The 26,869-nt window shown below is 50.1% G+C and overlaps 3 protein-coding genes across 3 annotated transcripts in view; 2 read left to right on the forward strand and 1 right to left on the reverse strand.

The window, feature by feature from the left end:
• The first annotated feature begins 4,741 nt into the window (after positions 1-4,741).
• On the forward strand, positions 4,742-6,370 carry LOC123460850 (4-hydroxyphenylpyruvate dioxygenase-like protein). The gene is given in 2 exon segments (XM_045150803.1): positions 4,742-5,309; positions 5,311-6,370. Coding segments are annotated over 2 exon segments (1,107 nt in total). The 5' UTR covers positions 4,742-5,037; the 3' UTR covers positions 6,146-6,370.
• Positions 6,371-17,408: 11,038 nt separating this feature from the next.
• Positions 17,409-21,098, forward strand: Toe1 (target of EGR1, exonuclease). Its single transcript, XM_045149433.1, has 8 exons — positions 17,409-17,477; positions 18,195-18,337; positions 18,420-18,460; positions 18,599-18,695; positions 18,805-18,963; positions 19,212-19,471; positions 19,795-19,954; positions 20,030-21,098. The coding sequence occupies exons 1-8, from the start codon at positions 17,426-17,428 to the stop codon at positions 20,651-20,653; spliced, it is 1,536 nt and encodes a 511-aa protein (XP_045005368.1). The 5' UTR covers positions 17,409-17,425; the 3' UTR covers positions 20,654-21,098.
• Tesk2 (testis associated actin remodelling kinase 2) overlaps positions 21,003-26,869 on the reverse strand; it is a 98,304-nt gene continuing 92,437 nt past the window's right edge. The window contains exons 6-11 of the mRNA XM_045149431.1: positions 25,651-25,733; positions 24,255-24,339; positions 23,930-24,013; positions 23,639-23,725; positions 22,900-23,017; positions 21,003-22,636 (exon numbers count right to left, since the gene is read on the reverse strand). Coding sequence (XP_045005366.1) covers positions 21,918-22,636; positions 22,900-23,017; positions 23,639-23,725; positions 23,930-24,013; positions 24,255-24,339; positions 25,651-25,733 — 1,176 coding nt within the window. The 3' untranslated portion in view covers positions 21,003-21,917. The remainder of the gene's footprint in view (positions 22,637-22,899; positions 23,018-23,638; positions 23,726-23,929; positions 24,014-24,254; positions 24,340-25,650; positions 25,734-26,869) is intronic.

The following is a 26,869-nucleotide window of genomic DNA, read 5'->3' on the forward strand; positions in this document are numbered from 1 at the left end:
TTTTTTTTTTTTAATCTAAGATCCGTATTTGCTTATGTGGGCTCCTGGGCTACAGGTGGCATATCTCTCCTCTCACCACTTTACCTTCCCTTTCTTAGCCCTCAATTTTCTCCCTTCCTCACATCTTTGTAATATCTGAATAAAATGTGCTGTTTTAAAAATAATTTTCTAGCTGGGCATGGTGGCGCACGCCTTTAATCCCAACACTCGGGGGAGGAGGCAGAGGTAAGAGGATTGCTGTGAGTTCGAGGCCACCCTGAGATGACATCGTCAATTCCAGGTTAGCCTAGACTAGAGTGAGACCCTACCTCGAAAAAAAACAAAATAATTATAATAATAATTTTCTTGGGCTAGAGAGATGGCTCTGCACTTAAGGCACTTGCCTGCAAAGCCTAAAGACCCTGGTTTGATTCCCCAATACCCATGTAAAGCTAGATGCACAAAGTGGTGCATGCGTCTGGAGTTCATTGGCAGTGGCTGGAGGATCTGGCACACCCATTCTCTGTCTCTCTTCTATCTGTCTGCTTGCAATATATAAATGTTAAAATTTAATTAAAAAATCATTTTCTTAAGCAGGGCGTGGTGGCACACACCTTTAATCCCAGCATTTGGGAAGCAGAGGTAGGTGGATCACTGTGAGTTCACGGCCACCCTGAGACTACATACTGAATTCAGGTCAGCCAGGGCTAGAGCATGAGACCCTACCTCAGAAAACAAAACAAACAAACACTCATTTTCTTGGATCTAGAATTGCCAATTCTTTGGTTTGCAGATGTGAACTCAGGGCTTGGAGTTCCAGGAAGCATCCCAAAACCCTAAATTTCCTCATTACATATACACTTCAAAAGTTAAGGGCTGGAGAGATGGCTTAGCGGTTAAGCGCTTGCCTGTGAAGCCTGAGGATCCCGGTTCGAGGCTCGATTCCCCAGGACCCACGTTAGCCAGATGCACAAGGGGGCGCACGCGTCTGGAGTTCGTTTGCAGTGGCTGGAGGCCCTGGCGCGTCCATTCGCTCTCTTTCTCTCTATCTGCCTCTTTCTCTCTCTGTCGCTCTCAAATAAGTTACAGCAGGGCACGAAGGCTCACACGTTTAATCCCAACACTGAGGTAAAAGGATGGTCATGAGTTAGAGGTCAGCCTGGGTCCTCAGGTCACCCTTCTCTTCCTTCAGAGCCAACTGGGGTTCAGTTCCTTAGCCAGCCACATAAAGCCAGGTGGGCATTTCTTTGCAGTGGGCACACACGTACAAAGTTAGAGGGTGGGGCTGTAACGTGGTTGCTACTGCTAACTGCTTGCCTAGAACGCACGGCCTTGGGTTCGAGCCCCAGCGCCGCACGAACGGCGAGGTGAGGCTCGAGCGTCCTTCTTCCCAGCGCGCGGGCGGAGGGGCCCGGAGGACCGGGAGCTCAAGGTCGTCCTCGGATACTACACAGCGGGCTGGACGGCAGCCTGGGGCACAGGCCATTTCGCCTCAAAAAAAGAGGTGTTATCAGTAATCATATGTACTTTAGGACTAAAAGAACCACCTTTTCTCAGCTCGTCCTGGGCCAGCCCTCGCACACGAGACGCCCTCACACACGAGACGCCCTCACACACGAGACGCCCTCACACACGAGACGCCCTCACACACGTGACGCCCTCACACACGTGACGCCCTCACACACGAGACGCCCTCACACACGTGACGCCCTCACACACGAGACGCCCTCACACACGAGACGCCCTCGCACACGAGACGCCCTCACACACGAGACGCCCTCACACACGAGACGCCTCTCACGGACAGGCAGGAAACCAGGCGAAAGGCGGGGCTTCCGGGGCCGCTTCCGGCGGAAGGGACGGTCACCGCCCGCGCCGCGCCGGGCTCCCGGCGGCGTGGCCCGGGCTGGTCGCGCGTGCCTCCGGCGCGGGCTGCGGGGGCCGGAGCTGGGACTTCGAGACGGAGCCCCCCTGGGCCCGGGGCTGAGCTCCAGGGAAAACGTGGCTCCCCTTGTGGGCGCCCGCGATTGCCCCCACCGAGCTGCCGAAGACAGTGCCACCACCCTGCCCCTTCCTGCGCGCCTCGGGTTGACCTGCGTCCCTGACCCAGAGCCCGGGTCGCCCCAGCAGGAGCAGTCGTGGCCGTGCCCGCAGGACCGGGTCTGACCAAGGGAACAGGGGTCCTTGGCCGAGCCACGCTCTAGCCGGCGGAGGTGGAGGCGACAGCATGCTCTGCCAGCTCTGCCCGCCGCCCCTCCCTGGGAAGCCCAGCGTGGCGTGAGTCCCGTCGAGCAGTGCCCCTTCCGCACACCACACCCCAGCCGAAATCACCCTCGTCTTTCAGGCTCCGCAGACCTTGCCTTCTCCCTCCAGAGCCGCTGGGAAGTGGACGGCCACGGGTCTTGTTCATTTTCGCCCGTTTTGTATTTCAGGCACTTGAGTACAGGGCTAGTCCAACGGCCTCCAGGCTCGTAGAGCTGCTCACTTGGAGCCCAGACTAAGGAGAGTCAAGCTGGACTATTCGGTCCCGCTCTCACAGCCCTAATGAGAGGACTCAGAATCCGCCAAATCCAGAGCCTTCCTAGTGTTCAGGGAGTAGCGCTACTGTGCGTTACATTTGAGCCTACTACAGTCTCTTGTGACCCTCTTGCCTTTGCCATACAGTCTGTGCTGCCCCACTGATAGCTAGATCACACCTTTAATGCCAGCACTCGAGAGGCGATGTAGGAGGATCATTGCATTCACTACATAGTGAATTCCAGGTTAGCCTGGGCTAGAGTGAGACCCTACCTCAAAAAACAAAACAAAAAAAGTGCTGGTGAGATGGCTCAACAGTTAAGGCAGTTGCTTGCAAAGCTTAAGGACCCAAATTTAATTCCCAAGTACCCAGTTAAACCAAATATACACAATGGCAGTTGTGTCTGGAGTTTGTTTGCTGTGGCTAGAGGCCCCGGTGTACCCATTCTCTGTCAGTCTCTCAAATAAATAGATAAATTTATTACAACAAAAATAAATTGGCACATGTGTGTGGTGATGGGGAGGGAGGGGGATGACGACACACCAGTGCCTCCTGCCACTGCATCGAGATCACGTGGGTGGTTTGGCAAAGGCTCACAGGCTTTGCAGACAAGAGACTCGAACTACTGAGCCATCTTCTCAGCCCAACAAGAAAAGTCTTACAATGCTTTAAACAATGATGTCCATCTCAAATGTCTTCCCGGTGTTCATCTGCTCCTCTGAGGGGTTGGCACACATTTTTTTCTAAGGTTTTGCTTATGCCTTTTGCCTTTTTTCAAAGTTCCTTCCTAACCTTTTAAGAGCCTACCAGCTGAAATCCCAGAAGGCTTCTAGTTTCCTCATTCCAGTAATCTCAGACAATCTTGGATCCCAAAAGCTTGTCCGGCTCACGTTATTAGGAAATTTCTTTGTTTCTGGTTTTGTTTTGTTTTGTTTTCAAGGTAGGGTTTCACTCTAACCTAGGCTGACCTGGAATTCACCATGTAGTCTCAGAGTGGCCTCAAACTCACAGCGATCCTACCTGTGCCTCCCAAGTGCTGGGATTAAAGACGTGTGCCACCATGCCTGGCTTAAATAATTAGGAAATTTTAAAGAACAAGGAGGCCTGCGTTTGAGTTCTAGGCTTATTACAGTGGAGTATGGCTGTTTTGTTCAGAAACAGCAACATCAACAAGGAAAATAAAAAAAACACCAAACAGGCTTTTAATCCACACCCCACCCCCGCACCTTCCCACCCCCCTCCAAATCTTGCTTGGTACAAAAGACTTGAGAGACAGGTGTGGCTGAGCTTGTCCTGGATACATAGGTGCTCTAATGATGGTCTATAAATCCGTAGTATCACCTTCTGTGGATAATTTTGCCGAATGAAAATCTGTAACTTAAAACATTTCAGGGTTGGGAGATGGCTGCGTGGCTAAAGGCACTTGCTTGCAAAGCCTGCCAACACGGGTTCAGTTCCTCAGTACCCATGTGACGCCAGACGCACGTAGTGGTGCATATATCTGGAGTTCATTTGCAGTGGCAAGAGACCCTGCAATGCCCTTTCTCTCTGTCATAAATACATTTTAAAATATTAAATACTTTAGTATTAAAAAGAAATCCTTAAAGGAGAATTAGAACTTGAAGGCAAACTCCTGAATTGTAAAAACAGAAAAAGAAAAAAAAGTCAGGGCTGGAGTGATGGTTTCACGGTTAAGGCGCTTGCCTGCAAAGCCTAAGGACTCAGATTCGATTCCCCAGTACCCAGGTAAGCCAGGTGCACAAGGTGGCGCATGCGCCTGTAGTTCGCTTTCAGTAGCTGGGGGTTCTGGCGCACCCATTCACTGTCCTCTAGCCCAGGCTGACCTGTAATTCACTGTTTTCTCAGGGTGGCCTCAAAATCATGGCCATCTTCCTACCTCTGCCTCCCGAGTGCTGGGATTAGAGTGCGCCTCCACGCCACATATATATATATATGTGTTTGTGTGTGTGTGTGTGTGTGTGTGTACATATATATATATAAATTAAAAACCGGGAGTGTAAGAAATTCCGTACTTGTGGAGGGAGAATTCTAGCTCCTACCCCTCCCAAGCTGAGTCCTTTGCTCTGAGGTCGCGGGAACAGTGCGCCTGGAACCGAGTGAAGGTGGCATTTGTGATTTCCTGGGCCCCGGGTCAAGGATGGCTGAGTGCCCAGGGGTGTGACCCGGTCTAAGGCCCTGGGAAGGAACTGCCCGGTGTCCCCACGGTACCTTTGGCGACACTGTCCTAGTGAAAGGCAAAGGCGGAGTCTTAGGCTCCACCCCATCTCCCGGTGTGAGTCGCGAGGCGTCCGCCTGGTTGTCCCCGCTCGCCGGTGGGACTGAAGACCCTTCGGGCGGCGGCGGCGCTGCAGGGAGGACCGAGACCCCAAGGAGTGTGCCTGCGACCCCCGCCCGGAGAAGAGCGAGGCACGCGCTCTGCGGGCAGCACCAGCTTCTGACCGCCGGCCCCGGGCGGGAGCTCTGGAGCTCCGAAGGACGGGCGATCGGCCCCCGGAGGAGGACAGGGCATCCGTCCCGGCATGGCCGCGCCCGCCCGCCGTCTGTGTCACATCGCTTTCCATGTGCCGGAGGGCCAGCCCCTGGCCCGGGACCTGCACCGCCTCTTCGGCTTCCAGCCCGTGGCGGTGCGGGAGGCCGGCGGCTGGCGGCAGCTGGCCCTGCGCAGCGGAGACGCCGTCTTCCTCGTGAACGAAGGCGCGGGCCCCAGGGAGCCACTGTACGGCCTCGACCCGCATCACTCGGTGTCCAGCGCCGCGAACCTGTGCTTCGACGTGGACGACGCGGGAGCGGCCGCTGGCTGCTCGGAGCTGCCGCGTGCCCGTGCCGCCCGTCCGCGTGAGGGACGCGCAGGGCGCAGCCAGCTACGCAGTGGTCAGCTCCCCTGCGGGCAACCTCAGCCTGACGCTGCTGGAGCGGGCTGGCTACCGCGGACCCTTCCTGCCGGGCTTCAGACCCGTGCCCTCGGAGCCTGGCCCGGGTTGGGTCAGCCACGTGGACCACTTGACCTTGGCCTGCACCCCCGGCAGCTCCCCTGCGCTCACGCGCTGGTTCCACGACTGCCTAGGCTTCCAGCACTTGCCACTGAGCCCGGGTGAGGATCCCGAGCTGGGCTTGCGAGTGGTGGCAGGCTCCGGGCGCGGGGGGCTGCGGCTCACCGCCCTGCAGGCCGGGCCGGACAACGCGGTCCCCACCCTCGTGCTTGCGGAATCCCTGCCCGGGACCACCAGCAGACAAGACCAGGTGGAGCAGTTCCTGGCCCGGCACCAGGGGCCAGGCCTGCAGCACGTGGGGCTGTACACTCCCAATATCATAGCCGCGGCCCAGGGGATGGTGGTGGCCGGAGGACGGCTCCTGACTCCTCCGGAGGCTTACTACCAGCAGCCAGGCAAAGAGAAGCAGATCTTAGCTGCAGGGCACAAGCCTAGCCTTCTGGCCCGACAGGGAATTCTGCTAGATGGCGACAAAGAGAAGTTTTTGCTACAGGTCTTCACCAAGTCCCTCTTTGCAGAGGACACCTTCTTCTTGGAGCTGATTCAGAGACAGGGGGCCACAGGCTTTGGCCAGGACAACATCCGGGCACTATGGCAATCAGTGCAAGAGGAAGCTGCCAGGACCCAGGAAACCTGAGACCGGCCAGAGCTGGGTGCAGCCACCTATCCAGGTGCTCTGGAGAGTATAGCCCAGGGCCCTTTGGAACTAAGACACACCCAGCCAAGCAAAAAAGGTTTGGCCTGGGGGTGCCAGGTGTGGTCTTTATCCCAGCAGTAACTCCCAGCAGTTCTCTTACTGACCTCCAAAGAAGGGGTATTTTTTTCAACTATAGACTATTTCTTACATCCACACATGTCGACAATATAGAGAATAAAAGGATCTCACAATGAAATCATAGGCGATAACCAATGCCTCTACAGCCTTTGTGTTCCTCTGCATTTCCTTCCCAACCGCCCCTTCAGCTGTGTGATCAACCCCTTGCTGTCTGTATTTTCTTTTTTCTTTAATTTGTATTTATTTATTTGACAGAGAAAGAGGGAGAGAGAAGGGGGGACAATGAATGGGTGCGCCAAGGCCTCCAGCCACTGCAAACGAACTCCAGGCGCCATGTGCCCCCTTGTACATCTGGCTAACGTGGGTCCTGGGGAATCGAACCTGGGTCCTTTGGTTTTGCAAACAAACACCTTAACCATTAAGTCATCCCTCCAGCCCTGTATTTTTCGCTACATATGAAATGTGTCCCTACATAAATGGCTTAGTTTTTGAGGGGGGAATTTAGGAAAACAAATCCTCCTCTGTGCTGACCTCTTCTTAGGGAGCAACTGCTGTTGGTGAAGACTGGGTCAGGGTTAGGCCAGCCACCTGCTCCAGGGTGCTATCACTGCTCCAGTCAGAGCTGACCTGAGACCCAGATGGGAGCCGTGGGTGTCAACCACCGGCAGGTGCTCCCCGCAGCTGCCTTCACTCTTGGGAAGAGGTGAACAGATCACTGCACAGAACATCCACTTCCTCCATCTGCCCAGGGCTATCTGGGACCTCAGCCAGTGGAAATTAGGCCCAAACAGGACTTCGCCACTTTCTGGGCCTCTCAGAGGTGAGCAAAAGGGCTAAAGAGGATAGAAAGAACTACAAAAATAAGCACTTTATTAATAAACAGGATTCTTGGGGGGGGGGTGTCCAAAGGTTTTACTGGGCTACACTGTTGGGGTTAGGTTTGTCCTTGGAAATCAAACAAGACCCAAAGAAACTACCCAGCACTTGTTGGCCCTTGCTGGGCTTTTTCCAGTTGGATGGGGTAGACATCTGGAATGTTTTAGAATCCTATGCAGAAGCCAAACAGAGGTACTGAGGGCACATCAGGGACCTTGTACCTCCTCTCGCCTCTATTGATCTAACTTCAAATATTAGAGCTTTCCACCTGCCTCCACACAGGCATGCCTTCAATCAGCTCTCCAAAAGGCTGAGCGGTTAAACGCTTGCCTATGAAGCCTAAGGACCCCAGTTCAAGGCTCCATTCCCCAGGACCCACCTTAGCCAGATGCACAAGGGGGCATACACATCTGGAGTTTGTTTCCAGTGGCTGGAGGCCCTGATACGCCCATTCTCTCTGTCTGTCTGTCTGTCTGTCTGTCTCTCTCTCTCTCTCTGCCTCTTTCTCTGTCTGTCACTCTCAAACAAATAAAAAAAAATATATTTTTTAAAATATTTCTGAAAATGCTTTGGCAGCACAGTTTTCATCAAGTCCTGGCTGACCAGAGCAGGCCCAACTGACCTCTCCAGTCCTTGGGGATTGCAGACCCTCTACTGTGCCCCACCTTTGCTCATGCCACTGCTATTCCCCTCCCTACCCTGGAAACACCACCTAATTTCCAGTACCTGAATTAGCAATTATTTCCTCCAAGCAATCCTTTCAGATCCTCATCTTGTAGAAAGAAATGATGGCTCCCCACCTCATATTACAGAACCTAAAACAAACATTTCACATACCTGTGACACTGCACTGCCCTCACTATTTGTTCCTTTTGTCCCTACCTTGTAGCCTACACTGTAGGGTCCCCAGATCAAAAACTGTTCTTCTGTCCTCAATAAAGTTTGGAATGGACACTATCCACCAAAAGTGTCAGTAAATGACTTTAAAAGCTGCTAGAGAGATGGCTTAACGGTTAAGGCGCCTGCCTGCAAAACCTGAGGACCCAGGATTGATACACAACGAGGCACATGCAACTGGAGTACGTTTTGTAGTGACTAGAGGCCCTGGAACACCCATTCTCTCTCTATCTGCCTCTTTCTCTCTCAAATAAATAAATAAAAAACAATAAAATAAAGAGCTATTGAGTTGAGCCTGGTGAGAGAAGGACAATAAAATAAAGAGCTATTGAGTTGAGCCTGGTGAGAGAAGGCTGGGTGAAGATTACAAGACTCACTTTGCATGCCCCTCAATGATGGTCCTCACACTTGCAAAACACCTAGCCAAGATAATAAGGGGGGGGCAGGACAGAGCTGGCACCTTTTCCAAAACAAGCCAAACCCTTGAGCTTTGCCCTTGACTTGTGTTCAGTCCCAGAAATTTGTGGATTTTTTTGTTTGTCTGTTTATACAGCAATATGTTCACATAAAAACAAAAAACGACCATTAAGACAACAAAGGTAGTGCCTTTTTCATGGCAGTGGAGACAGCTGCATTGTGAAATTCCTCCCGGGTCAGCCAGCAAGCGCCAGGTGGTGCAGTGGTCACTGGAGTCTTCCTCTCCAGGGCCAGACCATATACTTATACATAGCATCAGTCTGATGTGAGAGAAGGTATGGATCACCTGGGGAGAGGGACAAGGAACTGAAATAGGCCTGTAAATATGGCCACAAAAGCTATCATCATTCCTGGCACCTTTACTGCCAACCTACCTCTCCGAGGTGGCGGAGGCGGGAAGCTGGGACGGGTCCAGCCCAACTCTGCAGTTCCTGCAAGAGGACCTTGTGCTGCTGCTGCTCCGAGGACTCCGAGGACTCCGAGGCCACGGAAGGGAACTCCCACAGTCCTGCCAGCAGACCTGGGGAAACAGGCAGCCAGGTGTGGGTTAGACCTCAGGAGCTGGCACTTCCATGTCTCCCTGTTGTTCCTGACACTGCCCTCCAATCCCAATATTCAAATACCTGAGTTGGGCCTCTGCACCAACAAGATGCGGGCACCCCCAACAGCTCCGGGACGCTCCAGGACACAGATGGCAGAGCACTCCTCCCTGGGAGGCCGGCGGCTGGCTTTTCGAGGAAAGTTGGTCACTCCCAGGTTAGGGTCCCAAGGATATGTGGGAGGTGGGCACAACTGGCATTGTTCAGTGTTGAGAGCTAGAAACAGATTCCCCAGTCCTGCCTAGGCCACAAGGACCTAGATGCCAAGCCAAGACAACAGGCTTGGTCCCAGTCTGCAGTCCTACTCAGGTCATAGGAAGAACTAGAAATGAGGCTTCCCCAGGCAGCTCCCGGGCAGGGCTGGAGGGGCTGGGCTGGAATCAAGGTTGGTGCTCACCACACTCCTCCACATCAGGACTGCCTGGCAGACTCTGTGAGTCTGTGAGCTGCTCCCACTCCACCTGAGGCATAGGGCATGGTGTCATGGGGCTACAGTTATTCACGAGGACCCCTGAATGCCCCTTTGCTAGCAGGCTCACCCACTGGTGTGCCCGGCACAGGCTCTGCACAGGGCAGTGGGTCTGCTGCAGCATAACCTCTGACACCCACACTGGGGGGAAGGGGTTGGCATGAGGGCCCTGTTAACTTACTCTGCTCCTAGCCCCCACCAGATCCGAGAACTTCCAGACAAAGCAGCTCTGAGGGCTGAAGAGATGGCTTAGCGGTTAAGCACTTGCCAGTGAAGCCTGAGGACCCTGGTTCAAGGATCGATTCCCCATGACCCACATAAGCCAGATGCACAAGGGGGCGCACATGTCTGGAGTTCATTTGCAGTGGCTGGAGGCCCTGGCGCGCCCATTCTCTCTCTAGCTAGCTATCTGCCTCTCTCTCTCTCTCTCTGTCACTTTCAAATAAATAAATAAAAATAAACAAAAAGAAATTTTTTAAAAAAGCAGCTCTGCTCTCAGGAGATGTACTGACCAGCATATGCCCACCTATCCAAGTTGGTTTCCTCTTCTACCTGGCAGTGCAAACCCAGGTGGGGAAGTGGTGTGAGAAGGGCTGAGTGCCAGCCTCCTGCCCCACTGTCCCTGTTCCTGAACTGCTTACTCGTCTTCTCCATGGCAGGTCCTGCTTCTCTTGGCCGTACCAGCTCAGCAGGCTCTCCCGGAAGGCTATGACTTCAGACATGTCTCCGAAGAGATGATACGGTGAGACAGAAGCCTGCAGTAACCCGCCTTCCTTCTGCTGGGCCAGTTCTGCAGAGGACCCAAGACATTCAGGGACCATTCACTTTTTTTATTTTCTACTTTTATTTATTTATTTTTTTTTTTGTTTAGTTTCGTTTTACGAGGTAGGGTCTTGCTCTAGCCCAGGCTGACATGTAGTTCACTATGTAGTCTCAGGGTGGCCTTGAACTCATGGCAATCCTCTTACCCCTGCTTCCCGAGTGCTGGCATTAAAGGCATGTGTCACCACATCTGGTTTTTATTTTTATATTATTTATTTCAGAGAGAGAACAAGGGAGAGAATGGGTGTGCCAGGGCCTCTAGCCACTAAAGACAAACTCCAGGTACACGCATCACCTTGTGCGTCTGGCTTACATGAGTACTAGGGAATTGTACCTGGGTCTTTAGGCTTTGCAGGCAAATGCCTTAACTGCTGAGCCATCTCTCCAGCCCAAGTTTTTAAGACAGGCTCTCATGTAACACAGGCAGGCCTCAAACTTGCTATGTAACCAAGACTGGCCTTGAACAAATTCTCCTGCCTCAGCCTCCCGAGTGCTAGATATCGGCATGAGGCAGTATGCCTAGCCCCGCAGGGATCATCTTTGCATAGGCTGTGGATCAGCACACAGCAGCCTGTGGTAGTGTGGTCTCACTTAGGGCTTCACTGACTCAAACCTCTCTGTTAAGCTTTGGAGCTCACACAGACCAGAGATCTCTAGTTGTTTATGGCCTTGGCCAAATCTCTGGTCTTAGTTTGCTCAGGGTGACACTGTTTGCTGTCGTCTCTGGGCTACAAATGAAAATTCAACAATTTCAGCTAGGCAGAATATATACCTGTGTAGAGTTTCCCTGTTTAAAAAACTTTCAAGGAATAGTGGAACACTCCTTTAATCCCAGCACTCAAAAGGCTGAGTAGGAGGGTTGCTGTGAGTTCAAGGCTAATCTGGGCTACAAAATGAGTTCCAGGTCAGCCTGGACTAGAATGAGACCCTGCTAGAAAAAAACAAGACAGCCGGGTATGGTGGTACACACCTTTAATCCCAGCACTTGGGAGGCAGAGGTAGGAGGACTGCCACGAGTGTGAGGACACCCAAGACTACATAGTGAATTCTAGGTCAGCCTGAGCTAGAGTGAGACCCTAACTCAGAAGACCAAAAAAAAAAACCGCCAGGCATGGTGGCACTGAGAGGCTGAGGTAGGAGGATTGCTGTGAGTTCAAGGCTAGCCTGAGGCTAATTCCAAGTCAGCCTGGGCTTATAAAATCATTTGATCCTATGAAAGCCACAAGGAAAAACTACACAAACTATTGTTCCATCACCTCTACTGCTAAACAGCCAGAGCAATTATCCCAAAGTAACCCCACCCGGTCAGAATCAGTTTCCTAATGGCTCAGTACACACCCTGCTCCTTTCCCAGCCCTAATCTGCCTCCTTCCCCTTCCCTTTCCATGGCCAGTGAAATCCCTCCCCTGGAACTTTACCTTGTACCGAGTTCCTTACCATCAGGTGCAGGTTTGGACTGGCGGCTACTAACAGCACCTTTCCTTCTCCCGTGGCTGGCTGTGCGCTTTCTGTGGCCACGTCTCAAAGTTGCTTGTGACTTTTTCATGATGGTCTAGAACAGACACATATACCCAAAGTAGTCGCGATGAGCCTGAATACTGAGGTCCTGAAGGAATTGTGGCCACCTCTCTCCTTATGTCACTCATAGGATGTAGCTTTTCTTTTCTATTTTTTGTTTTAGCTATAATGTACTTTTGTTTGTTTTGAGGTAGGGTTTCAGGCTGGCCTTGAACTCACAGTGATCCCCCTACCTCTGCCTCCCGAGTGCTAGGATTAAAGATGTGTGCCACCACGCACGCCTTTAATCCCAGCACTAGGGAGGCAGAGGTAGGAGGATCGCCGTGAGTTCAAGGCCACCCTGAGATGACAGAGTTAACTGCAGGTCAGCCTGGACCAGAGTGAGACCCTACCTCGAAAAAAAAAAAAAAAGAAAAGAAAAGAAAAGATGTATGCCACCACACCCGGCCATCATGTATTCTGAGATAAGGTCTTTAGCACAGGCTGTCCTCCAACTTCCTATGCAGTGGAAGATGAACTTCTGATCCACCCACCTCCTCTCAAGTGCTGGAATTACAGGTGTGCATGCCTGGTTTATGAAGGTTTCTGGCATGCTAGACAAGCACTCCATCAACTGAGTTAAAGCCCCTTGTTTTGGTATGTTTTTTTCAGTATTGGAGATTGAATCCCAGGGCCTTGTGCATGCCGGGCAAGTGCTCTACCCACTGAACTATATCCCTAGCCTACTGTTTTTTATTTTGTTTTGTTTTGTTTTATTTTTGAGGTAGGGCCTTGCTCTAGTCCAGGCTGACCTGGAATTCATAATGTAGACTCAAGTGGGCCTCAAACTCACAGTGATCATTTTACCTCAACCTCCTGAGTGCTGGGATTAAAGGTATGAACCAATAAAAAATTAAAAAAAAAAAAGGGCTGGAGAGATGGCTTAGCGATTAAGCGTTTGCCTGTGAAGCCTAAGGACCCCGGTTCGAGGCTTGGTTCCCCAGGTCCCACATTAGCCAGATGCACAAGGGGACACATGCGTCTGGAGTTCGTTTGCAGAGGCTGGAAGCCCTGGCGCGCCCATTCTCTCTCTCCCCCTCTATCTGTCTTTCTCTCTGTGTCTGTCGCTCTCAAATAAATAAATTTAAAAAAAAAAAAAAAGGTATGAACCACCAAGGCCAGCTACTCTTGTTTTTTGAAACAGGGTTTCATCATGCAGCTCAGGCAGGATTCAAGTTAATGATCCTCCTAAGATCTAGGATTATAGATGTGTACCACTATGCACTCTCTGGATGCCCACAGGTTTGCTCTTGGCTAGCTGTGGCACCAAAGTACAGTCAAAGTTGCTGTGCAAGTGGCCTCAGAGGGACTAGCATGCAAAGAATAAGAGGGCAGGGTTAGGGTGGGGGTCAAGGACGTGGTGCACAGGGCTGTTTTCAGATCTCTAAGAGCACAGGGTGGTAGGAGACCTCTCTGTTTACAGATATAACATGGCTATACAAATACATCCTATAATATTTATCTAGTCCAAAGCCTTCATTTGAGAGAAAGGAGAAACAGAAAGGATAATTCGAGGGGGAAAGATCTGAGAACAGATCTATTTTTATCCCTCATCTTTTCCTGATCTAGTAAATTATAACTGGCACTAGTAATGAGAAAACACATCTGGCTTACCATCAGTGCTGCCTGCTCTTCTGGCTGTTTCTCTAGAATTGCAAAAAAACAGCTAATATTTATTGAAGGCTTACTATATGCCTAATCCCAGGGAATGCTTTACTGGGCCTACCACCCAACCTCCTGAGCCTCTGATGGCTCCAAGAGGCAGGCACTATTACTCCATGCCAGGTTGGGAAGCGATTGAGCAACTTATCTCTCATGCTGCTATGATGCAATCCTACTAAGCCTTTTTCTTTTTTTTTTTTTTAATTTTTGTTTATTTATTTGACAGCAACACAAAGAAAGAGGCAGATAGAGAGAAAGAATGGGCACGCGAGGGCCTCTAGCCACTGCAAACGAACTCCAGACACGTGCACCCCCTTGTGCACCCCCTCTGGCTAACGTGGGTCCTGGGGAATGGAGACTCAAACCCGGGTCCTCAGGCTTCACAGGCAAGCGCTTGACCGCTAAGCCATCTATCTCTCCAGCCCCTACTAAGCCTTTTTCTCTGCTTAACTTTTTATTGACAACCTCTGTAAATATTTACAATATACTATGATCATACTTCCAACCACTCTCCCTTTTTCCTCTCCCTTGAATCCCTTCTTTCCAACTACTTTCTCTTGTATTTTGATGTCATTGTTTTCCCCCACTTACCAAACTCTGGCCATAAAGATTTGCAAGTCACTGCTCCAGCCCTTTTCCCTCCTATTATTTTAGGTCTTTGTGTAGTCAGAGTCTGCCACTGTGAAGTCATGAATACAACAGCCACATTGTATCTGGACTTTAAGACAGTATTGCAAAGTACTCCTTCCCTTCCTTTGATTCATATTCTTTTTACTTTTTAAAAAATATCTTATTTATTTGAAAGAGAGAAGCAGATAGAACAGATGCACGAGGGCCTCTAGCTACTGAAAACAAACTCCAGACACATGCATCATCTTGTGCATCTGGCTTATGTGGGCACTGGGGAATTGAACCTGGGTCCTAAGGCTTTGCAGGCAAGTGCCTTAAAGGCTAAGCCATCTCTCCAGCCTCCCTCCTTTTTAAATCTTTTTTTGGGGGAGGGGGGAGGTAGGGTTTCACTCTAGCCCAGGCAGACCTGGAATTCACTATGTAGTGTTAGGCTGGTCTTGAATTCACATTGATCCTCTTACTTCTGCTTCAGTGCTAAATACACTACTGTCATTTATTCTCAGCACGCAGGTGAGTTTTGAGTCTCCCCACGGTCACAGCCATCTGAAATTACTTAAGCCTGTTTTAAACTATTTTTCAAAAACATTTACTTTAGCTCATTTATCAAATGAGTATCCTCCCTCCTAAGGGAAAATGTATAAATTTCCCTCTATTTGCACTTTTATGTGGAAGAAGAGTCCCTCCTCTTCCCCAAGAGTCCTATTCCTATAATCTTCCACTCAAGACACATTCTTCTCCCATTCATAGCCAAATTTCTGTGACACACTTACTTTCACAATCCTGCAGTTCATTCTCCAAAATGTATACACACATACATACATACATACATACATACACACACATATTGGGGTTGGAGAGATGGCTTAGCAGTTAAAGCACTTGCCTGCAAAGCCAAGGGATCCAAGTTCAATTCTCCAGGACCCACATAAGCCAGATGCACAAAGTGATGCAAGGGCACAAGGTTGCACATGTGCACAAGGTGGCACACGTGTCTTGAGTTTGATTGCAGTGGCTGGAGGCCCTGGTGCTCCCATTCTGTCTCTCTTGCATAAAATGTATAATATATATGTGTAATTTAGAGAATGGGCACACTGGGGCCTCCTGCCACTGCAAATGAACTTCAGATGCAAGTTCCACTTTGTGTATCTAGCTTTACTGGGGAATCAAACCCAGGCTTGTCAGGCTTTACAAACGCCTTTGACCACTGAGCCATCTCTCCAGCCCCAGCAATCTTTTCAAAACATGATCATTTCCAGGTGTGGTAGTGGATGTCTGTAGTTCCCAATTCCTAGAAGCAAAGAGTTCAAGGTCATTCTCAGTATTTACTGAGCTTGAGACCAGCCTGGACTTCTGTCTCAAAACAACCACCAAAGACATGTCATGTTTCTCCCTTACAAGAAATAATGAATGGCTTTTCATTAAATCCTTGAGCAGATATTTATGAATGCTTACTATGACAAACAATTTACCTGAATAAATAAAATACAAAGGTTTCTACCCTCCTAAAGGACAGACAATGACTAATACACACAAAAAGCTATACAGGATATTAGAAGACAGTAACTACTGGCATAAAGAGAAAGAGTTTTCAGTTTTAAAAGGGTGAAGCTAGCCCTTACCGGCTGGGTGTGGTGACATACAACTTTAATCCCAGTACATGGGAGGCTGAGGTATACGGATTGCCCTGAGCTCGAGGCCACCCTGGGACTACTTAGTGAATTCCATTCCAAGTCAACCTGGGCTAGAACAAGACCTTACCTCAAAAAAAAAAAAAAAAAAAAAAAAAAAAAAAGCGATATTGGACCAAGAACTTGTAGGAGTTGCAGTTAGTCATGTAAATACCTGTGGAAAGGCCATTGCACACACCTGTAAACCTCAGGAGGCAGAAAAATCTAACAAATTGGAAACCGCCTTTCATGTATGTATATGTATGTATGTATATGTGTATATATATATATATATATATATGTATATGTGTGTATATATATATATATATATATATATATGGTGAGGTTGTGACTCAAACAAAAATAAAATAAAATAAAATAAAATAAAGAGCCAGATGTGGTGGTGCACACCTTTAATCCCAGCACTCGGGAGACAGAGTTAGTATTTCTGTGAGTTCGAGGCCAGCAGGAAACTAGAGTGAATTCCAGTTCAGCCTGGACTAGAGAGAGAGAGACCTAGCTCGAAAAACTCCAAATAAATAAATATAAATCATCCCAAAAAGCTGATAGAAGAGCCCTAAAGAGGATCCCTGGCATGTTTGTGGCAAAATAAGCAGGCCAGTGTGCTAGAACGTTAAGGAGGGACGAGGTCAGCGGCGATGGGGAGGTTCGGCTCACTAAGTACCTTTTGGAGAGCTTTGACTGTCACGCCCCTTGCTGTCCGTAGAGCTTTGGTCCATGGATGAGGTGCTCCGGTCTCACCCATCCCGCTAAGCTCTAGCTGTTTGACCTCCAAGTAGTATGTTCACCATGAGACCTCACACAGTCCATTTGCACACCTTACCTAACATTATTTTTCAGGTGTAAGGCTTCAATGTCGAAATCAAGTCCCCAGAACGACTATCTCATATGTCTCCACTGGATATTACGTAATCATCTCTTCCTCACCATCACTTGCCACAGCATTAACTCAAGTGCACATTATCACTTAGTTGGTCGCTTCGCCACCTCTGCAGCCCAGTCCTGTGGAAGTTCGCTCCCCGCCGCGTTCACTCCCTGCACTAAGAGGAGCCCTCCGTCCTTGCAGATTTGCCCAAGCCCTTCTTTCTGCGGCGTGCTCCGCCCTCCCTCCATCGCGCCCGCTTCAGCTCAGCTCGGGCAGCGCCCCTCCTCTGGAAAGCCCACGTGGCCCACGCCAACCTCGGGCTGTGCTGGTGACCACCGGGACCTAACTCGGAGACACCGCGCCACGCACAGGCCGCGCGGAGAGAAAACCTACCTGCGCGCGCGGCTCCCGGCGATCCCCGGGGGGGGGGGGGGGGGGGGCTCCGGCCAATCCGGGCCGAGCCGGAGCTCCGGCCAATCAGCGCAGCGCGCTGCGGGACCCGGGAGGCCCCGCCCCGTTCCTGACGGCCCCGTCGCGCCGGAACAAAGCGGAAGTCCGGGCTTCCCTACGCGCGGCTCCGCGGGCCCGGGGCGCGGCGACATGGCCGCGGGCTGTGACGGGGCCGCAGCGTCAGCGCCTCCCACCTGCGACGGTGAGCGGCTTCTCAGGGGTGACCCCGCGAGCCTAAGCGGTCAGGGAGAGGGAAGGCCTCGGGCCGGTGGTCCCGGAGACGGGTCTGCAGGCTCCGCGGCTTCTGCTTGCGCCGGCCCCAGGGAGACGAAAGTCCCAGCGTGCAGCTGCACGGCCTTAGCTGGAGGCGCGTTGGAGCTGGCTTGGACGGAGCTCAGAACTTGGTCGGTAACGTGCGGCACACGGAGCGTTACAGTCCTCGGGCAGTGGCGCTCCTGCGTGTGACTTTGTGGCACACTGGAAACTGGCTTGTGGCGGCTGGGGCACCGCGAGTTAACAGAGCCTTGCGAGATCTGTTTGTTAGAGACAGGGTCTTTCTGTGTAGCATAGGCTACCCAGGAACTGGCCATAGAGTCAGACACCAAGGCTGGCCTCAAACTCAAAAGTCCTCCTGCCTCAGCATCCTGAGTGAGTGCTTGGACTAGAGGCTCGAAGGAAAAAGGAGCCTGGTGGTCGTCTAGTTTATTTTCTTTCTACTGATTATGAAGCCTAAGGGGAAGTAGTTTCCCACTCTCACATAAAATCACTGGAAATCGGAGGTGTCTTCTTCCTAGATTCTGGACACTCAATGCATGTGTGCAAAAGCTTAAAGGAAAATCTATGAGCCCTCCCCCAACCTAGCTTGGTGTCTGTTCCCCTGGTACCTTGCTGAAGCATGAACGTTGATCACATTCCCCAGGTGATGGCAACAAAAACACAAAATCTGGAGAGGAGTATGTACTCCACGTTCCTGTGGTGGATGTACAAAGTGACAACTTCAAAGAGATGTGGCCATCCCTCCTGCTGGCTTTAAAGACAGCTAGCTTTGTGGCTGTGGACACGGTGAGGCATGGGAAATGGAGGGTATGTCATTGTGAAGGAACTGATGTTAGGGGCAAATCACAATCCTTTTACCCTCCCATAGGAGCTGAGTGGACTTGGGGACAGGAAGAGTTTGCTGAACCAGTAAGTATAAGCCTTCTCATTGGTCCCGACCCTCACAAGTTAGTTGTATACCCTGGAGTTAGGGGGCCCCCTGTCCTGGGTAGTTTGGATCCTTTCTGAAGCTAATTCAGCCATATCCTTGCCCAAACTAACTCGAAGGTGCATTGAAGAACGTTACAAGGCTGTGTGTCATGCTGCCAAGTCCCGTTCTGTCCTGTCCCTGGGCCTTGCGTGCTTCAAGCAGCAGCCAGATAAGGTATGAACTGTCACCTTCATCCCAGGTCTTGAGGGGAGGAGGAACATTGGGTATGAGAGGGGGTTTTTCCCCCTAAATTTTGATAAAACAGACCCCTTTTTTTTTTCAGGGTGAGCACTCCTACCTGGCCCAAGTGTTTAATCTCACCCTCCTGTGCATGGAAGAGTATGTTATAGAACCAAAGTCTGTGCAGTTCCTGGTACAACATGGCTTCAACTTCAATCGGCAGTATGCCCAGGGCATCCCCTACCATAAGGGCAATGACAAGGTAGGCCTCCAGCTTACCTAACCTTCAGTCTGCCCCTTCTATGAGTTCATTCTTTCTACTGTAGATTTGATGCTGGAGGGAGGGAGGTCTACTTTGGAAATACGGGGAATCACTAGTGACATGATTGGGGCAGGGGGAACCATACAAGAGGAGTGTTTTCCCTTTTGGGCAATCTGGGATAAGTGTGCTGCATAAAAGGCTCCTTGGGACATTCTCTCCTTCCTGCTGACCCCTACTCTTCCTCCTAGGGTAATGAGAGCCAGAGCCAGACGGTGCGGACACTATTCCTGGAGCTGATCCGGGCCCGTCGGCCTCTGGTGCTGCATAATGGCCTTATAGACTTGGTGTTCCTGTACCAGAACTTCTACGCACATCTGCCTGAGAGCCTAGGCACCTTCACTGCTGACTTGTGCGAGATGTTCCCAGCAGGCATTTACGACACCAAATACGCTGCCGAGTTTCATGCCCGCTTTGTGGCTTCCTATTTAGAATATGCTTTCCGGAAATGGTGAGGGGATAGCTAAGAGAAATGGGTGGGCCTGGTATGAACCTATTTCATTCACTTAAAATTGTTTATTGAGCCAGGTGTGGTGGCTCATGCCTTTAATCCCAGCACTTGGGAGGCAGAGATGGGAGGATCACTGTGAGTTCAAGGCCACCTTGAGTCTGGGCTAAAGTGAGATCCTACCTTGAAAAAAAAAATGTTTATTGAATACCTGCCATATGCCAGGCACTGTTTTCAGGTGCTAAGGATTCAGCAGTGAACAAAACAGACAACCCCCTGTTGTCATGGAGCTTATATCCTAGTGGAGCACTGTCTTCTTGTTGCAGTGAGCGGGAAAATGGGAAGCAGCAGGCAGCCGGCAGCCCACACCTGACCCTGGAGTTCTGCAGCTACCCCGCTCGCATGAGAGCCCATGTTGACTACCGCTGCTGCATGTCTCCTGCAGTCCACCGTCCTCATGCCACCAGCATCTGTGACAACTTCTCGGTGAGAGCAGTCAGCCATTTCTTGGGGAGGGGAGGTCCTGGTGTCTGGAGCTCTTTCTAAGCATCTTCCCTGCAGGCCTATGGCTGGTGCCCTCTGGGGCCACAGTGTCCTCGTTCCCACGACATTGACCTCATCATAGACACCGATGAAGCTGTGGCAGAGGACAAGCGGCGACGGAGGCGGAGGCGGAGGGAGAAACGAAAGAGGGCTTTGCTGAGCCAGCCTGATCCACAGAGCCCTGGGGAAGCGGAAGATGGTCCCCCCATGAAGCAGGTCTGTGAGGATGGCCTCAACACTGAGATGGTTGAGCACAAGGTGGCAGAAGATGAAACAAGGGATCAGCCTGATTCTGAGCAAGATCACAGAAATGACTTGGAAGTGGGGCCTAAGGTGACAAGTCCTGAAACAGCTGAAACAGCTACCTCAGACTTGTCAGGGAGCCGACCTGGTCCTAACCCAGTGCCTGGGGATGGACTGCACAGGGCTGGTTTTGATGCCTTTATGACAGGTTATGTAATGGCCTATGTGGGGTTGAGCCAAGGACTCCAGCCCTGCAGCTCTGGGCCCTGGCTCCCTGAATGTCACAATAAGGTATATCTAAGTGGCAAAGCTGTACCCCTCACGGTGGCCAAAAGCCAGTTCTCCCGTTCATCCAAAGCCCACAACCAGAAGATGAAGCTGGCTTGGGGCAGTAGCTGACCCAACATTTTACTGGCACTGGGTCCAAGAAGAGAAGCTGAGAATACAAGCGATGTTCGGCCAGGGCCAGGTATGCCAAAACTCACACCTGTCATCCCAGTACTCAGGATGCTGACACAGGATTACCACAAGTTCAAGGACATCCTGGGCTACATAGCAAGTCTTTGTTGCAAAAATAACTTAAAATCCACATTTGTGTCTCTAACTTGTGAATGTCACATACTTTACTACACATATTCGAGCCATTTTATATGCTACTACAGAGTTGGGGAGCAGGTCCTGGCAGAGAGTGCTTCATCGCTCCTTTGTTACACCAGTCTTAGTACAGAGTATAAATAAGGCTGACCAACACCTGCAACATCAACTTTATTTTTTAATCTGAAAGTGTCTGGGAAAGTTTTTACAAAAAAAATCAGAAACAAATTGTGAAAATATTTGACGTCAACTTCATTCTTTGGTTATTTCTTATTGCGGCTCTGTAAGAACAGACTGTTCCCAAAATTCCAGCTCTAACAGGAAGGGAAGAAAATCAGTCCAAGTATAAATTTGACCAACTAGTTGCATCACATCTTGACAAATACATTTAGAGCAGACCCTAAGGCCTACAGCCCCACTCCCAACCACAAGGTTGAAAGCCTATGAGGCAAAATATTAAGACTCCTTTATAAATATGAAAATAGATTAATCAACTGGAAAAGACATTTGAACAGGTTAGCTAGGATCATAACCACCACATTGCCTTGTCCCCCTTGCATAGAAATGTAGTGATGTGGTCTGACCATACAGTAAGCACAAACAGCAATTATTCAGGTGTCTGACACTGGCAAGAAACAGCCTGGTCTTCAGGTCTGAGAAATAGCCATGCCCTTTAATGGCTTCCTGGTCAGCTACAGTTTCCATCCAGTAGCTCAGATGCCCCAGAATGGACAAGACAGACCTGAGGCAGGAAACCAACTGCCTGCCAGCTCAATCCTCTGGTCCTGTCTTGGAAGTGCACTGCAGTCAGTGAGAGCTACAGCTCCCTGCTGGATTGCAGAGACTTAGTATTATGTTGGCCCCAACTAAAGGAACACTTCTCGTTGCTGCCTGCCTTCTCATATGCAGCCATTGTGCATTGGAAGCCCAATTTAGAGCTGGGCTTTCCCTTAGCCCGCTGGCTCTGTGGGGTCCTGAGAAGTCAGGCAGTGTACCAAGGAGGACCCTTGGAGCTTCTCCTGAAGGTCCATTCCCAAGATAAGACAAGGACTAACCTCCAACCCCCTTCTTACCCATCCTGCTCTCCCTGGGTTTGTAGGCCTGTGTCTGAGACAGAGAACAGGACTGGAGTCACTCCTCTTGGCCTTTCTTCCAGCTCCATCTCCTCAGAGGCACCTCCAAGACATGGACTGGTCCCCTTGGGCCTGTGTCCAAAACCGTTTTCTTCCTGGGAGTTGGAGCAGTCCATGGCCTCATGGACTGGAGCAGCTGGAAGGGCAGATGCCCTGAATGGTGGGATCTCGCTTACTCTGTACTTGAGACTACTGAGTCGTGGTGGGGGCCTGTCAGATAGAGATTCTTCACAGCCCACGAATGGACAGGCCTCCTGACTCAAGAACTCAGGTGAACCAGGCAAAGACCGCCACCGACGGGCAGACATGGCCAGAGGCTCCTGCCAATCAGCCAGGGGCAAAGTTCCAGGTCCTGGTGCATCCAGGTCAAATACCAGGGAGATGACAGATTTGCTGGGTAAGTCAAAGAACTTGATCTTGCCACCTTTGAGATCCTGACGAGCACTGAAAGGGTTGACTTTTGGGGTACGAGTAGCACCATCTCGTGGCCGGTAGTAGGGATCCAAGACACTCACCGTATGTGGGGGCTTGCGAGAGAAAATGTCTGACCTGCTTCGAGATAGCCAGATAGTACGTCTTGGACGTGGAGCCTTATAGGGAATCTTGTCATCCAGTGAGCTCAGTCGCTTTCCTCCAGGCACTTTCTCCAACGGTCCTGAAGAACAGTGAGCCAAGCCTGGGTTACTCTCACCAGTCTTAAAGAGAAGCACCACTTTATCACAGGATTATTCTCAGGAAAGCAAAATAGGTGAAAGACCCATCTCAATGAGGAAGTGGACTGGAGGAAAGCAGTGTGCCTAGTACTCATTTTTCTATGGTCTGCCCCATCCGTCTGCTTCTAGACCTAGAATCACAGTCCTAAAGAAAGTCCCATAGTCTTAATTTCCTTCCATTTGGGTCTCTGGTCTGGCATCTTACCCTTAGCTGTGTGCTGCAGCTTCCTGTCCTTCTCCAGCTCTTCTTCCTGTAGGTGGCTCATAATTTCCTCGAGGGTCTTCCCAATCTCCACAAAGGATGGGCGCAACTTGGGGTCCATCTGTAGACATCCAAACCAGCCATGAGCCCTGCCTCCATCTCCCACCCCAAAGCTGAAATTTGAGTCTGTCTTTGGCATCTTTTAAGATCCAAGCTGTGTGGCTAAAAGATTGTCATGTGCTTCAGGACTGCCTGGAACCACAGTTCAACAAAACCTGAGAAGAACTCAACACCCAAAGCACAAGGTGGTTGGTCTCCCCTCCAGAGTGAAGACTAGATACTATGAAACAGCTATTTCTTTCTTTGGTCCATTGCTCTGGAGAGCCTGTATAGGCTCAAAGGAGGAAGTGTGCTCGGTATTACACGTCCAGGTAAAATGAAGCCCCTTGGGCTGTAGAGATGGCTTAGCATTTAAGGTGCTTGCCTGCAAAACCAAAGGACCTCGATTCAATTCCCCAGGACCCACATAAGCTAGATGCACAAGGTGGTCCATGCTTCTGGAGTTTGTTTGCGTTGGCTGGAAGCCCTGGCATGCCCATGTAAAGTTTTTTTGTTTTTGTTTTTGTTTTTTAATGAAGCCCCTTATGAGGTTATTTTGCAGTTTCTGCCTGCTACACCTAAGCAGGTAAAAAAGATTCAGCCAATCCCTAACCAAAGCTAGAGGAAGAAAGATACTACTCACATTACAGCAGTTGAAGGTGAGCTGCAGGAAGTCTGGGGGGCAGTCTCCCACCATGTGCTGGAAAGCATCGTAGTCCAGTCCAAAATTCTGAGGATGGGTACAGTGTAGAAAGGTACAGAGGACATGGTAGACTGGTAGTATCTCCCCCTGCCCCACACAGCCTAGCTCTCAGAAGAGTCTGGAAGCTACTTCTGCAAAGCAGAATGCGATCCAGCAACCCCACCCCAAGAACAAACCATAGATTCAAAACAGTTGCACACTGGTGGCAATGAGCCCCTGCCTGCAGCTCACCTCTGTCCGAGGAAGATAGTCTGGATCAGCCTGGATGCGGGCGATGATCTCACACAGGATGATACCGTAAGAGAACACGTCTGCCTGGAGGGTAGTCAGACTTCAACACCCCTCAGTGGAGTGGGAAACCTGACCCTCCCCGATCTCTTAACAATCTACGGTTGAACCTTATTACCCATGTTTCTCCCAAGTTATTCACTGGGTAACTGCTAAGTGGCATCTCTACATTTAGCAGGAAGGGCCTTATCCTGACCACCACACAGATCTTTGACACTTCTACTAAATGGATCCTGAGGAAAGCCAGGCCTTGACCATCCACACTTACCTTCTCATTATAGGGCTCGTCTCGAAGAACCTCAGGTGCCATCCAGAAGGGTGAGCCCACCACAGCCAGCTTCTCACTCCCCATGCTGTGGAGTGAAGTGGTAAGGAAAGTGACTTTACCACTGCCAGGCAGGGGTCTTTTGTATTTTTTTTTTTTTTTGGTTTTTCGAGGTAGGGTCTCACTCTGGTCCAGGCTGACCTGGAATTAACTCTGTAGTCTCAGGGTGGCCTTGAACTCATGGCGATCCTCCTACCTCTTTTTTTGTATTTTTTTAATTAGTTATTTATTTATTTGAGAGAGAGAGAGAGAGAGAGGCAGTAGGGTCTGTAGCTCAGGCTGACCTGGAACTCACTCTGTAGTCCCAGGCCACCCTGAACTCATGGTGATCCACCTCTGCCTCCTGAGTGCTAGGATTAAAGAAGTGTACCACCACACCTAGCAATTTGTTTTGTTTTTGAGACAGAGTCTCATGAATCCCAGACTGTCCTGAACTCACTACATAGACCAAACTGACCTTGAACTCATGATGGTCTGCCTACCTCAGCCTCCCAAATGCTTGGATTACAGGCTTAAGCCACCATTCCTGACTGCTGTTTTAAGAGAACAGAAATGACTAAAATTCTGATCCTTTTGTTTGTTTTTCAAGGTAGGGTGTCACTCTAGCACAGATGGACCTGGAACTCACTCTGTAGTCCCAGGCTGGCCTTGAACTCACAGTGATGCTCCTACCTCTGCCCCCTTAGTGTAGGCAAAATTCTGATCCATCACCACGTGTGGAGTGCTGAGATCCCAGGAATGTATCACCATGCCCAGTTTATGCAGTGCTGCAGGTCAAACCCAGGACTCCGTGCATGCTAGACAAGCACTCTACCAAACTGAGCTACATCTCTAACCCAAGGATTTTTGTTGGCTTGTTTGTTGCTTGTTTTGTGGGGGCTTTTGTTGGGGGCTTGATGTATAGCCCTGGCTAGACTTGGAGCAGTCCTTGAGGCTGTCTACCTCCATGTGCTAGGATGAAAGTCATGTGCCACCACTCCTGTCTACACAATCAGATCTTTTGGCTTTTGGGAATTCCTCTCACCCAAGGATGGGTACAGACTAAAATGCATCAATTCAGGGAGTGAAACTGACTGAGCTGTGTTGAAGTCCTGGCTTCTGTAAAGAAGCTGGATTTTCCTTAGTTTATTCTGGTGTTTTGAGGTAGAGTCTCGCTCTAGCCCAGACTAACCTGGAATTTACTGTAGGTCTCAGGGTGGCCTCGAACACACAGTGATCCTCCTACCTCTGCCTCCCAAGTGCTGTATGTATGTATGTATGTATGTATGTATGTATGTATGTATGTATGTGATGTGCCATCACATCCAACGGGACTTTGGCATTACTAGGAGGTACTCACCCAACATCAGGAATCTTCTCAGCCAGACCAAAGTCAGCCACCACTGCAGAGTAACCACTTTCATCTCTCTTTATCAGGCAGTTCTAGGAGTCCCAAAGAAAATAAGGTGGCTCAGAAGAGGAGATTAGCCAGCCACAGAGTTACCAACTGTACCTCCCTTCCTACCACAGAGGATCTTGTCTTGCTTCTTGGTAAACCACATTTTTCAATCAAGTGGTCATGTGAAATGATCCATGTTAGTCCTGGATCTTAAGTGGTTGCCCTAGCACTTCAGGTTCCAAACACAATTTTTTGTTTGTATTTTTGTTTGCTTATAAGCAATCTAAATTAAGTTACTCTATCTATTAAACCATCTTGTCCCACAAGCAAAAGGATGAAAGATCAGTATGATGCAATAGAAGAAAAGGTGAGCTTAAGGTCCCATATACTTTTTTGGTCCATGTGCAGAATACTGGTCCAAACTAGTACTGTGTTGTCAGGCCTGAGGTTCTCTTTCTGATCTTCACAGGCTGTCAGCAGATTTACATGAGGGTTATGGAAGAAAGTATGGTTACCTTTGAGAGAGAGGTACAGTTAGGGTGACTGGACCCCTGAAGGCAAAAAAGGCAAGAAAGTTTGCACTTGCTAAAAATCAAAGATGAACTGACTTCTTATCTCTTACCTACTTCCCTAGATCTGTTTTTCCACAAACAACCAGGACCCCTTCCTGGGAGGGAGGTCTTTCAAAGGATTTAAGCATTGTGGTTGATCAAGTTCCACACCCAGAACGTGGTGTCAGGGCTGGCCTCTTCCTGAGAAAGCCTCTAGCCCTAATCAACCGGCTGTCTCTCTCGTTCACCTGAGCTGGGAGACAACCCACCACTATAAGGTTATAAGTGCCTTTGCAAGAGGGGGCAGGCTCTCTGACCACTTGGGAGCTTCCAGCTGTGGGTGAGTTTTTCCCTCAGCCATGACCACTGGAATATTTTGTGGGCATGCAGCTGTGCACTATTAAACCCAAGGCCCACACCTGCAGAGTACCTACTCTTAACACTGATCTATAGCTCCAGCTCCACCAGTTCTCCTTACCTAAGAAAAATGTATGTCTTTTAGGCAAGCTATCTTTCCCACCCAGACTTGTCTGAACATCTTGAGCTCCTCCTCTATGTCATTTCCTCTTACAGTCACAGAGAGGCTACCAGTACCTTAGGAGCAGGTTCTGATTTGGCCTTTCCTTAGG

This window comes from Jaculus jaculus, chromosome 5 (assembly GCF_020740685.1).
Source record: "Jaculus jaculus isolate mJacJac1 chromosome 5, mJacJac1.mat.Y.cur, whole genome shotgun sequence".
Taxonomy (NCBI): Eukaryota; Metazoa; Chordata; class Mammalia; order Rodentia; family Dipodidae; genus Jaculus; species Jaculus jaculus.

Coding starts and splice junctions, on each gene's coding strand:
- Toe1 (XM_045149433.1), top strand. CDS start 17,426: ATGGCCGCGGGCTGTGACGGGGCCGCAGCGTCAGCGCCTCCCACCTGC. Junction 17,478..18,194: donor AGCGCCTCCCACCTGCGACG/GTGAGCGGCTTC, acceptor CACATTCCCCAG/GTGATGGCAACAAAAACACA. Junction 18,964..19,211: donor ACCATAAGGGCAATGACAAG/GTAGGCCTCCAG, acceptor TCTTCCTCCTAG/GGTAATGAGAGCCAGAGCCA.